The sequence below is a fragment of the Myxocyprinus asiaticus genome, chromosome 36, assembly GCF_019703515.2.
Source record: "Myxocyprinus asiaticus isolate MX2 ecotype Aquarium Trade chromosome 36, UBuf_Myxa_2, whole genome shotgun sequence".
NCBI classification, from domain to species: domain Eukaryota; kingdom Metazoa; phylum Chordata; class Actinopteri; order Cypriniformes; family Catostomidae; genus Myxocyprinus; species Myxocyprinus asiaticus.
In genome coordinates, this window is record NC_059379.1 from 20,748,929 (window position 1) to 20,761,252 (window position 12,324).

Consider the following 12,324-nt stretch of genomic DNA (forward strand, 5'->3'; position numbering starts at 1 on the left):
GGTCGGTCCAAGGGCTGAAAAGACGGTGACAGACCGGAGTGATGACCACGCGATGTGTCCCGTGGCGCCATGCCCATCTCGGGCCTCGAGTCTGAAGCCAGTGCTGAAGCGGTCTCATATGCATCAACCCGAGCGGGGTGGCTACCGCTGAGGATGACATATGCCCCAGGAGCCTCTGAAAAAGTTTCAGTGGAACCGCTGTTTTCTGTTTGAACTCCTTCAAACAGGCCAGCACTGACTGGGTGCGCTCGTTTGTGAGGCGCGCTGTCAAAGAGACAGAGTCCAGCTCCAAACCGAGGAAAGAGATGCTCTGAACTGGGAGGAGCTTGCTCTTTTCCCAGTTGACCCGAAGCCCTAGTCGGCTGAGGTGTGAGAGCACCAAGTCCCTGTGTGCGCACAGCATGTCCCGAGAGTGAGCTAGGATTAGCCAGTCGTCGAGATAGTTGAGAATGCGAATGCCCACCTCCCTCAACGGGGCAAGGGCTGCCTCTGCAACCTTCGTGAAGATGCGAGGAGACAAGGACAGGCCGAAAGGGAGAACCTTGTACTGATACCCACCGCCTTTTTTCGGAATGATGAAGTAAGGGCTATAAAACCACTTCTTCATCTCGGCTGAAGGGACAGGTTCTATCGCGCCCATCCTTAGGAGGGTAGTGATCTGCGCACAAGGTAGCAGCGTTTTCGTCCTTGACCAAGGTGAAGTGGATACCGCTGAACCTGGGCGGGTGCCTGGCGAACTGAATTGCGTAGCTGAGTCGGACGGTCCGGATCAGCCATTGCGATGGATTGGAAAGCGCAAGCCACGCATCGAAGTTCCACACAAGGGGGACCAAGGGGACAACGTCGTCGGACATACCGGCAGGTGGGGCCTCGCGGCGGGGCGGGACGGAGCTCGAGGCACACCATGTCGTTGCCGCGCTGAGTCTAGGGACATCGAAGCACTTTCCTGGCTCCTTATGACCACCCCCGGAACAGCCTGGAATGGGGGAGGAAGAGGACTGTCCTTGTAACCCGTGAAGACTGCCACATCAGGGGCGGCAGTGTGCCACAGATGGGTGCTCAGGGGTGGGAAGACCACCACTGGAGTGCCAATCCTGCAAGGAAAAACCCGTGGACGGTAGTCGTGATGATGACCGTGCACACCAGGTATGTGACCCAGGGAGGAAGGAAACCGCTCTTTTGCTGAACTGTTGGGTACCGCAGCCACTTGGGCATGCGGCGAAATCAAACAAAAAGGCAACAAAAGATTTTCCACCCGGCCCTTCACCGGGGGATGGAGTGGTCTTCTTACCAGCTCCAGGTGAGTGGGTTTCATCGTCCCTGGGTCACCCGTCTCAGGGCACTTTGACGACCTCTGTGGGTTCTTAGCGGCCGACTGTGAGACGGGTGGCGTCTGCTTCCTGCGGTGGGCTCCATGCCGGGGCCGAGCCAAAGGGGCGGGCTGCAGCGGAGCCGGTGCAGTCACCGCAGAGGAACGCCCTTGGCGACAAGCAGACAGGGTGCGGGGTCTTGAGCCGTGCCGGGGCAGGATACGCCGGATAGCCTCCGTCTGCTGGGCGAAGTCCTCGATGGTGTCGCCGAATAGGCCAGCCTGGGAAATGGGGGCAGCAAGGAACCGTGTCTTGTCGGCCTCACCCATCTCGACCAAGTTGAGCCAAAGGTGGTGCTCCTGGACCACTATTGTGGCCATCATCTGCCCGAGAGACTTTGTCGCTCGGAGAGCGAGGTCGGTCGCCGAGCGCAGTTCCTGCATCAAATCTACCCTCGTGCAGTTCTTTCAACGCCTTGGCTTGGTGGACCTGCAGGAGAGCCATGGCGTGCAGGGCAGAGACGGCTTGTCCAGCAGCGCTTTAGGCTTTAGCTTTCAGGGACAACGTGAACCTACAGGGCTTGGACGGGAGCTTAGGGTGTCCGTGCCAGGTGGCGGCGCTCTGCGGGCATAGGTGCACTGCGAGCACCTTATAGCCCATGGCCGCCCCGCCATCGAGGGTAGTGAGGGTGGGGGAACTGCGGAATCGGGGCCGGGCAGTAAAAGGTGCCTCCCATGATTTTGTCAGCTCCTCGTGCACTTCCAGGAAGAAAGGCACCGGAGTGGGGCGTGGCTGCTTTGAGCGGCGCCACGAGCCCAGGAACCAATCATCGAGCCGCGAGGGTTCAGGGGAGAGCAGAGGGTTCCACTCTAACCCGACGCTCGCGGCCGCCCGGGAAAGCATGTCCGTCATTTCTGCATCAGCCTGTGACTGGACAATCTTCCCCGAGGGGGGGAGCCCAGCTGAGGCTTCTGCGTCCGACTGGACAAGCCCGCTCCCCGATGCTGCACTCGACGAGCCGGCAGACTCATCCAGAAGTCTAACTGGGGCAGACGAGCGTGCTGGGGAATGGGAGGTCCGCGGGGGGATACCCGGCGGAGGCGATCCCATTGGGGTCTCCAAATCGCCCCCAGTGCTAGCCTCGCTGGCCTCATACCCGTAGGTAGAAGGACTTTTCTTACGAAAGCAAGCCGCGACCGCAACGTTCCATGGACCATCTACGAACGCTGCCTCCGTGTGGGTCACACCCAGACACGAAAGACAGCGATCATGACCATCCAAAGTTGAGAGATAACAAGCGCAACCAGGAATAACACACAATCAGAAAGCCATCTTTAAAAAGACACGTCTTTAAAAAGACGTTCCGTGTGTGCCGCTCTTTTAGAGAAATATACTCTTTTAGAGAAGAAAACTCTTTCAGAAAATATACTCTCTTTTTTCTGCCGAAGCGCCCAGGGGTGTTCTCTGCAGTGCACCAGTGCAGAGGAGGGAGAAGCCGCTGAAATGCGCCGTCAGATCCAGCAGTGAATGAACAGTAGAAATTCAGCTCAGTGAGCATGACCGTTCGGCTCCATAGAGAAAATCTGAATGAGTGGTTGCATACCAGCTCCTTTTATACCCGTATGTCCGGGGGAGTGGCATGCAAATACCACTCGCCAATTTTCATTGGCCTTTTATCAATGACCAGAGGTGTCTCGGGCTCCCAAGAGTGACCCCTAGTGTCACTACATCGACACAACGTCAAGTGAGTGACAGATAGGGAACAATGGCCATATAGAAATGTCATGTTTACTTAAGAATGCATTTAAATTTAATTTTCTTTTTGAAGAAGAAAAAGAGATAAAATGTCTATTCTTCCATTTTCTCTATAAAGTATCATCCTGTTCAGTGAGGAAAATATTAGTCCTGCAAACACTGTGAATTTGCACACAATGTCCAGTGCAGGAGCCAGATTTTTGTGCAGATCATTGGCAAAATAAGAACAAACTGAGTTGGTGCTGTTCATGATGATGAGGATTAACTCACAGCTGTATATACAACCAAATATAATCAGGATACTTGCAGGTTCAGTTTCACGTTATCATTTTTTTCCAAGCCCAATAGACCCTGAACAGATGAGACACAATCGTTTGACACTTCAAGAATAGTGAATAAAAGCAAACTTTTCAGCGCATTTTCTTTGAACGTTCAGTTTTCATAATCGATTGCTTTTGTTGCCTGAGATTTGCATGTGCTGACAACATTTCTGTAACAACTGCGATGATAATTTTTTTTTAACATCTGTAGATTTGACCGCACTCCACACAACTAAGCAATTTTATATAAATACATTTGACTGAAAAAGACGCTATCAACTGCTCACCTAAACGATGTGATCCATGCTTAGAAAAGAAGTATAACGAAAATATTGCCAGAAAAGCTTAAACGCGCTCCGGTCCGCACAATTGATGATGGCTGAATGCTGTTGCACATGCCATTGAGCATTGTTAAACTCACCGCTTATTGCTGAGACTCGCGCCTATGAACACTGAGTTTTGCACAGAGAGCGCTCTGGTATTTTAGGTGGCGAGACAATTTGATAAAAAATCAGTCGGAGGGCCAGACAAAAATTACTGGCAGGCCAGACTTTTCTCAGACTTTTCTCTTCTTGTCATTTTCTCACAAGTGCATTATCATTAGATTTAAGAGATACTCTACAGAGATAGCATCACATCCTTCAGCTGAATTAATTGAGATGGTACAATCATGCAGGCTTCATTCATGTCTAGTTGACTTTGATCTCATTTGTTGGGAGGGTATTCTTGGCACAAAACTTCAGGGACACAAAGTCATTCAAGCATCTGCATAATGTTTTGTACCCATTGCCCAATTATGCATTTGATTATTTTACCTTCAAACTTCTTTGGAAAGCTCTTAATTTTCACAACTGTCATTCATACTGTATTTACAATCAGAATAATGATCACTTAATTTTGTGGGTTTTATCCACAAAATATGGTGGTAATATAATGGTAAACTATTCATAGGTAGTAACCGTATGGTTAAAGATTTAATTTTTGAGTTTCTGCAACAGAGAAACAGAAAACAAAAATGGGAATGTTTACCTTTTGGTCAAAAAGTCTAACTAAAAAGGCCATTAGCATAAACTACATTATAGTGTAGAATATTTGTTAATAAAACTAGTTTCATCATTAGAATAAATCAATCTCTTTTTCTTCATGTAGATTTTATGAAATTTAACTTACCCTGCAGGTACATCTCCTCCCCCTCCCCAAACATCTGGTCACAACGTGCACATCTGGCACATGTGGGATGATAGTGTTTTTCGCCGGCCTGCAAAGATAAACACAGCTCTGATTACAGAGCAGTTACTAGTGGGCACACATCAGTCAGTCAACACAAAATGTCATTCTCCGTCTGTGTGTGTTATAGGTTCCTTATGACCCAAGTGACTATAAGGGAGGGTAACATTATGACCAATACAAATTTGTCTTAGCATGCCTCCTGATAATGTAATGAATTGATTTAGTCCCTAAAAAAAAGTATATGGGACATCATCTGCAGTAGCTCTGTTTGAACAGTAGAGGGACCACAGACAGAGGCACTGGTGATACAGTGAGAAGTGGTGATGGTCATGTCCATGTCATTTGAAATCATAATGGCTTTGTGTATTGTTTGAGTGGGCTTGAGGGTGAAATCATGAAAATTTTTGGGATGAACAATGCCTCATTTCTTTGTGAGATTCACTCAGAGACACAAGACAGATATCAGAAATTAAGGTATGGTCTTACATTCTCCATCAACACCAGAGGATACAGACAACGGTCACTCTGTACAATACAGTGCATCCGGAAAGTATTCACAGCGCTTCACTTTTTCCACATTTTGTTATGTTACAGCCTTATTCCAAAATGGATTAAATTCATTATTTTCCTCAAAATTCTACAAACAATACCCCATAATGACAATGTGAAAGAAGTTTGTTTGAAAGCTTTGCAAATTTATTACAAATAAAAAACAAAAACAAAAATCACATGTACATAAGTATTCATAGCCTATGCTCAATACTTTGTTGAAGCACCTTTGGCACTAATTACAGCCTCAAGTCTTTTTGAGTATGATGCTACAAGCTTGGCACACCCATTTTGGGGCAGTTTCTCCCATTCTTCTTTGCAGGACCTCTCAAGCTCCATCAGGTTGGATGGGGAGCGTTGGTGCACAGCCATTTTCAGATCTCTCCAGAGATGTTCAATCGGGTTCATGTCTGGGCTCTGGCTGGGCCACTCAAGGACATTCACAGAGTTGTCCTGTAGCCACTCCTTTGTTATCTTGGCTGTGTGCTTAGGGTCGTTGTCCTGTTGGAAGATGAACCTTCGCCCCAGTCTGAGGTCCAGAGCGCTCTGGAGCAGGTTTTCATCAAGGATGTCTCTGTACATTGCTGCATTCATCTTTCCCTCGATCCTGACTAGTCTCCCAGTTCCTGCCGCTGAAAAACATCCCCACAGCATGATGCTGCCACCACCATGCCTCACTGTAGGGATGGTATTGTCCAGGTGATGAGCGGTGCCTGGTTTCCTCCAGACATGACGCTTGTCATTCAGGCCAAAGAGTAAAATCTTTGTTTCTCATGGTCTGAGAGTCCTTCAGGTGCCTTTTGGCAAACTCCAGGTGGGCTGTCATGTGCCTTTTACTGAGGAGTGGTTTCCGTCTGGCCACTCTACCATACAGGCCTGATTGGTGGAGTGCTGCAGAGATGGTTGTTCTTCTGGAAGTTTCTCCTCTCTCCACAGAGAAATGCTGGAGCTCTGACAGAGTGACCATCGGGTTCTTGGTCACCTCCCTGACTAAGGCCCTTCTCCCCCGATCGCTCAGTTTGGCCGGGCGGCCAGCTCTAGTAAGAGTCCTAGTGGTTCCAAACTTCTTCCATTTACGGATGATGGAGGCCACTGTGCTCACTGGGACCTTCAATGCTGCAGAAATTTTTCTGTACCCTTCCCCAGATCTGTGCCTCGATACAATCCTGTCTTGGAGGTCTACAGACAATTCCTTGGACTTCATGGCTTGGTTTGTGCTCTGACATACACTGTTTACTGTGGGACCTTATATAGACAGGTGTGTGCCTTTCCAATTCATGTCCAATCAACTGAATTTACCACAGGATGACTCCAATCAAGTTGTAGAAACATCTCAAGGATGATCAGTGGAAACAGGATGCACCTGAGCTCAATTTTGAGTGTCATGGCAAAGGCTGTGAATACTTATGTACATGCGATTTATTTTTAGTTTTTTATTTGTAATAAATTTGCAAAGATTTCAAACAACCTTCTTTCACGTTGTCATTATGGGGTATTGTTTGTAGAATTTTGAGGAAAATAATGAATTTAATCCATTTTGGAATAAGGCTGTAACATAACAAAATGTGGAAAAAGTGAAGCGCTGTGAATACTTTCCGGATGCACTGTAACCTCATTCTCTCTTTTATCCTCATATTTTTCTCAATTTAATGATTTCTGAAGATCAATCATCTTAGTGTTTGTTACAGAACTATTGTACAACAGACAGCAGTTTGATGCATTCCCTATAGATATTTGCCACAAGTCTTATCCATTTGCCTGAGAGCTAAATTGTTCTAAATTGTTCCAAATACAGTATGCAGGGGGAGTAGAAATTTTGTAAAATGACATTATTTAATCTTTTAGATTTTCCACAGATTAATGTCAGCTGTATTTCATCAACATTCATTGTCTTGAAGGACTCAACTATTTTACTTTCGGAAATTTTTTGCATGCTGTATCACACCCCTTTTAGTGTTCAACACAGCTGTTGATTTAATTTCATGTGCATCATGAAATCACTTGCTCTGGAATATCCATGCAGCCCCTACTATACAAAGCTCCCCCCTTTTAATAGCTGTTTGCTTTGAACAAAGTTAAAGTCCTTCCACTCTAAATGTCATGACATTTCAGGTTCAGATATGATTCCCAATCATTGCTTCAGAGTGCACTGGACACAAGAGTCTAGAAGCCACACTCATTCTCCACCTCCTTTCATCTAGCATGTTAGATGCAACAACAAATTCAACAGATGAATAGAACTGACACTATAAAGACCCATTCAAATACATATAATTAAACAAATTGTTCTGACTCTAAAATCTGACTGGATGAGTCACATTCTAAGCTGTTGTACAACGACTGTTTAATGTTTAATCAATATCTGTTTATTGATTATTGGTTTTCATATTGCTTTTACCACTGTTTTATTAAAACAATAAGCCACTAGAGTGCATGCTATAATGATTTTACCACATGTAAGTGTGTTTTAGGCATTGTGCAACACATTTTACCCCATGGTAAAATCACTGTAATGCATGGCCTCTAGTGGTTTACTGCTTTAATAAAAACTAAACTATTTCTCCTTAATACCCCATTACCCCAATACCTCCCAAGCTATCTAGGCTTGTGAAGTATAATTATTCTGCCAAGGTAGGAAGTTTTCTTGCTTACATCAGGATGCCTGTATCAACTAGTCTTCAATTTGTGTTACAAATATTGCTGAGGGCAAAAGAATTTGCCAAGATACTGTTCAGCATCACTTCATTTTAGATCTGCTCAAAGATCTTGGCATGGCTAAGTGTAATTTAATTCCTGATTGTCATACCCCCGGGTCTTTAATGCAGGTGTGTATTAGCCAAAAGACAGAAGCACTATGGCACTTCCTACACTATGATGCCACATGGTGGCTCGTTCTAATTTTGGGTTACCAAGAGCACACGGCAGTGCCAATGGGACAGAGTCACTATAGCAACAGTGCGCTACTGACAGACAGCTGGCATAAACACACACATACACAGATACACATACTTTATGGGGATTTAAGGTACACAAAGCTGTAGATCTTTAGGTACAGTATATGTGACTGATACTTCAGGCATATATCACTTGCTGTTATACTAGCAATATTTATCACTATGAGATCACTCAATGTGAAAAAAATAAGAGTGAGAAAACACAAAGGACCACTATTTATGACAAATATGGACAAGCTAAAGTATTATGATAAAGAGTTTGTATCTGAGCAAAAGAGAGAGTAAACAAAGCAAAAAAGTGAGGGGGGGACACAATATAAGGAGATAAATAGTTCTACTGTAATAACACTTCATTCAGTGTGGTTGTAAACTGGCTGTCTGAGATTCTCTTTGTAAGCACCCACTCAGCTTCTGCCCCCTCCAACATGCCCATTGGGATTATAGAGTACCAGCCTCAAATCCTCAGCTGGGAATACGAGTCTTTCACACACACATACAGCTGAGATACAATAACACTAAGACAAATCTTAGGGGTACAGACATTAAAGTCAACATAAAACAACATTCACAACCCATTTTACTTCCCTAATGTGACATATTTATGAGTGAAACGTGTTCAATGAGAAAAACATGCAGGATGGGACATAGCCAAAATGGAGGCCAGACCTGAATGCAAGTTTGCTAAATAATTCCTAAATGCAATTTGGGTTTTGGTTAACATTAGTTTACAATAGATAGATATATAATCGATGAAAGATATTGCAAAAATGTATTGTGCATGATTCATAAAACCAGTGCATTAAGAATGTAAACCGGGTCACTCTGTTTACTTTAAGCATGTCATCAATGTAATTAAGCCATCCATTTGTCTACAAAATTGTCCATCTAATAAGGAAACCATTTAAGGACAACTGACTAGTAGTAAAGATTTTGTTCAAACCTCAAGTACTTTTCCGGTGATGTATTTCTTGCAGGTCTCACACTGGATGCCATACATAGCATGGTAATCTGCTTCACAATAGGGGATGCCATCCCTGCAGAACAGCAAGATACACACATTCAATGTGATTAAATGTACTTAAACTCTAAGATGGAAAGATGGTGACAAATCTCTGTTTGTCCTGGGATCACCCACACTGTTCTTTCATATCAGTACCAATAGTGTTGAGTCATTGCAGATGGTTCAGCAGGTTTGTAGATCATGATATAATACTACTATGAAGATTGATGAAACACACACACAAGCATCCATCAACACTAGGGATTGGAATCATAAGGAGTTTAACTACTCTGATTATGATTCCACATTTGGTTCCTTAAGAATTCCATGAGCGATTCCTCTAGTACATTTGAGGATGCAAGTGAATTAAAATTTTGACCGATAACATGAGACTGACACTGATTTGTGAGTTTTCTTGATTGATTCATTAAAAAGAACCAGACAAAACTCATTAAAAGCATCACTGTTTAGCATATCAGACAACAGTAGTCACGCTGTACATTTGTTATCGTGTGTTTGCTGTGGCACTATAGATTTAGTAGAGGCACATGATGTTATTTTAGTGTTTTGCCCACTTCAGTAGAAGAATGCAGACGTGTGTGAGCTGTAAACAGACCCAAACATCATTAAAATCATTCGGTTTGGGTATTTTTTGAAAATTGGAACCATGCAAACCGTTCACACAGATATTAAGAACAGAACTAACTTGCTGATATACTCTGCATTGAGCACTTTGTTGCACACTTTGCATTTGAAGCAGCCAAGGTGCCAGTGCTTGTCCAACGCAACCAAAGATTGCTCATTTTTAAACTCCTTTCCACAGCCACAGCAATCTGCAAAGAGAGAGAGAGAGAGGGAGACAAAAGTGTAGTGTGGTAGTAGTAATATGATAGTGAATCTTAATGTATAGAGCTGTCATTGCAGAAATGTAGGAAAGAGAATGAGTGTATAAAATAGAATGGAAGAGATGACTGCAGAAAAACAGAGTGCTCACTGTGTACAGCCTGTGGTGGTGCCGTGTTGTTGACTGGTACCGGCTGAGTGCATTTCTCACAAATGCACTCTTTTCCATTAAACGTCACACGGTCCCCAGCTGGAAACGGCTGTCTGCCAGAAACAAACACACAGCGGTCACCTCATTATTACCCCATCACCAAGGTTATAAAGTCACTTTCATTTGTGAATGAACTTTAAACTAGTTACACAACCCACTTTAATTTAGGCTCAGAAATTATGAAACGTCTTGGTTACTGTCGTAACCTCCGTTCCCTGATGGAGGGAACGAGATGTTGTGTCGATGAAGTGACACTAGGGGTCGCTCCTGGGAGCCCCAGACATCTATGATCTTTGAGAAAAGGCCAATGAGAATTGGCGAGTGGAATTTGCATGCCACTCCCCCGGACATATGGGTATAAAAGCCATCACGTAACCTCCCCCAACGCTCTTGTGGGCGTCAAACGGTCCCCTGCACCTCAGGGACAAGTAGACTGCATAAAAAAATGAGGACCGTCCAGCCCAGCCATGGCCTTTTCTCTTGTTTTTCTACCCAAAAGGAATGAAATCGTTCAGCTGGGGGCCATATAAGGTCCATGTCGGGGGGTGTCCCTCCAAAGAGGAGGACACCGCGGAGACCACACCCCACCCAGAGAGGGGGGGTTTTAAGTGGAAATAGGTCACATGGTCTTACCGAGTCTAGTCGGAAGCACGTCATGTGGAAGGGTCCCGTGGTAGGTCCTACCCGAGGAGGGAGGAGTTTCTACAGACACGGTGACCCGGGGCAGAGGGGTGTCTGCCCAAGGAAGACACGGTTTACCAACGGGGAAACCACTTTGCAGAAAATACATCACATGGGGTTACCAATGGGGTAACCAGTGCATGTGGAGCACCTACCCCAGTACAGGGCCTAATTAGCACATGTACTGGGCTGGCGGCGAGTTTCCCAAAAACTCGCCAGCCACAGGGCTAAAGAGGAAGGACATCCAGGGTCCACACTTTTGTGAACGCGACTGGGAGAAAGAGCGCACGTGTGAAATCCGGCCAGCTATCCCGAGACTTACCTGTTTGAACCTGACAACAAACGGGACGAAACCGGCTCAACCCGGAGGTTGTAGAACCTCGCAAAGGTGTTAGGTGTTGCCCAGCCCGCTGCTCTACAAATGTCTGCTAGAGAGGCGCCGTTGGTCAAAGACCAGGAGGCCGCTACACCCCTGGTAGAGTGGGTGCGCAGCCCCACGGGGGGGGGGGCACGTCCTGGACGTGATATGCCATAGCGATGGCGTCAATGACCCAGTGGGCGATCCTCTACTTGGAGACAGCGCTTCCTTTCCGCTGTCCCCCAAAGCAGACAAAGAGCTGCTCGGAGCTTCTAAAGCTCTGCGTGCGATCCAAGTAGATGCGCAAAGCACGCAACGGACACAGCAACACCAAGGCTGGGTCTGCCTCCTCCTGGGGCAGTACTTGCAGGTTCACCACCTGATCTCTGAATGGGGTCGTGGGAACCATGGGCACATAGCCCGGTCGGGGTCTCAGGATCACGTTAGAGTCACCCGGGCCGAACTCCAGGCACAGTTCGCTGACAGAGGATGCCTGCAGGTCCCCTACCCTCTTGATGGAGGTGAGAGCCGTCAGGAGGGCAGTCTTCAAAGAGAGCGCCTTTAAATCTACTGACTCTAGGGGCTCAAATGGAGCTCCCCGTAGACCCCAAAGGACCACGGAGAGGTCCCACGAGGGAACGAGGCATGGTCTGGGGGGGTTTAACCTCCTCGCGCCTCTCAGGAACCTGACGATCAAGTCGTGCTTCCCCAAATACTTACCATCAACTGCATCATGATGTGCCGATATAGCGGCTACATACACCTTCGAGGTGGAGGGGGACAGCCACCCCTCCAGCCTCTCCTGCAGAAAGGAAAGCACTGATCCGACTGCGCATCTCTGGGGGTCTTCGCGTTGGGAAGAACACCACTTAGGGAACAGACACCACTTCAGGTCATACAGGCGCCTCGTTGAGGGAGCCCTGGCCTGAGTGATTGTGTCTACCACTGCCGGTGGTAGGCCACTTAATTCTTCCACTTCCCGTCCAAGGGCCAGACATGGAGATTCCAGAGGTCTGGTCGCGGGTGTCAGATGGTGCCCCGTTCCTGAGAAGGTCCTTCCTCAGGGGAATTCGCCGGGGGGGGGGGCTGTTGCAAGGAGCGTGAGGTCTGAGA

The 12,324-nt window shown here is 46.5% G+C and overlaps 1 protein-coding gene across 5 annotated transcripts in view; it reads right to left on the reverse strand.

The window, feature by feature from the left end:
- LOC127427291 (actin-binding LIM protein 2-like) overlaps positions 1-12,324 on the reverse strand; it is a 95,832-nt gene that overhangs the window by 36,216 nt on the left and 47,292 nt on the right. For all 5 annotated transcript variants that reach the window (XR_007894921.1, XR_007894923.1, XR_007894924.1 and 2 more), the window contains exons 4-7: positions 10,113-10,225; positions 9,825-9,951; positions 9,059-9,152; positions 4,556-4,643 (exon numbers count right to left, since the gene is read on the reverse strand). Coding sequence is in view for 1 of the 5 variants with exons in the window: in XM_051674799.1 (XP_051530759.1) it covers positions 4,556-4,643; positions 9,059-9,152; positions 9,825-9,951; positions 10,113-10,225 (422 nt within the window). In the remaining 4 variants the exon portion in view is untranslated. The remainder of the gene's footprint in view (positions 1-4,555; positions 4,644-9,058; positions 9,153-9,824; positions 9,952-10,112; positions 10,226-12,324) is intronic.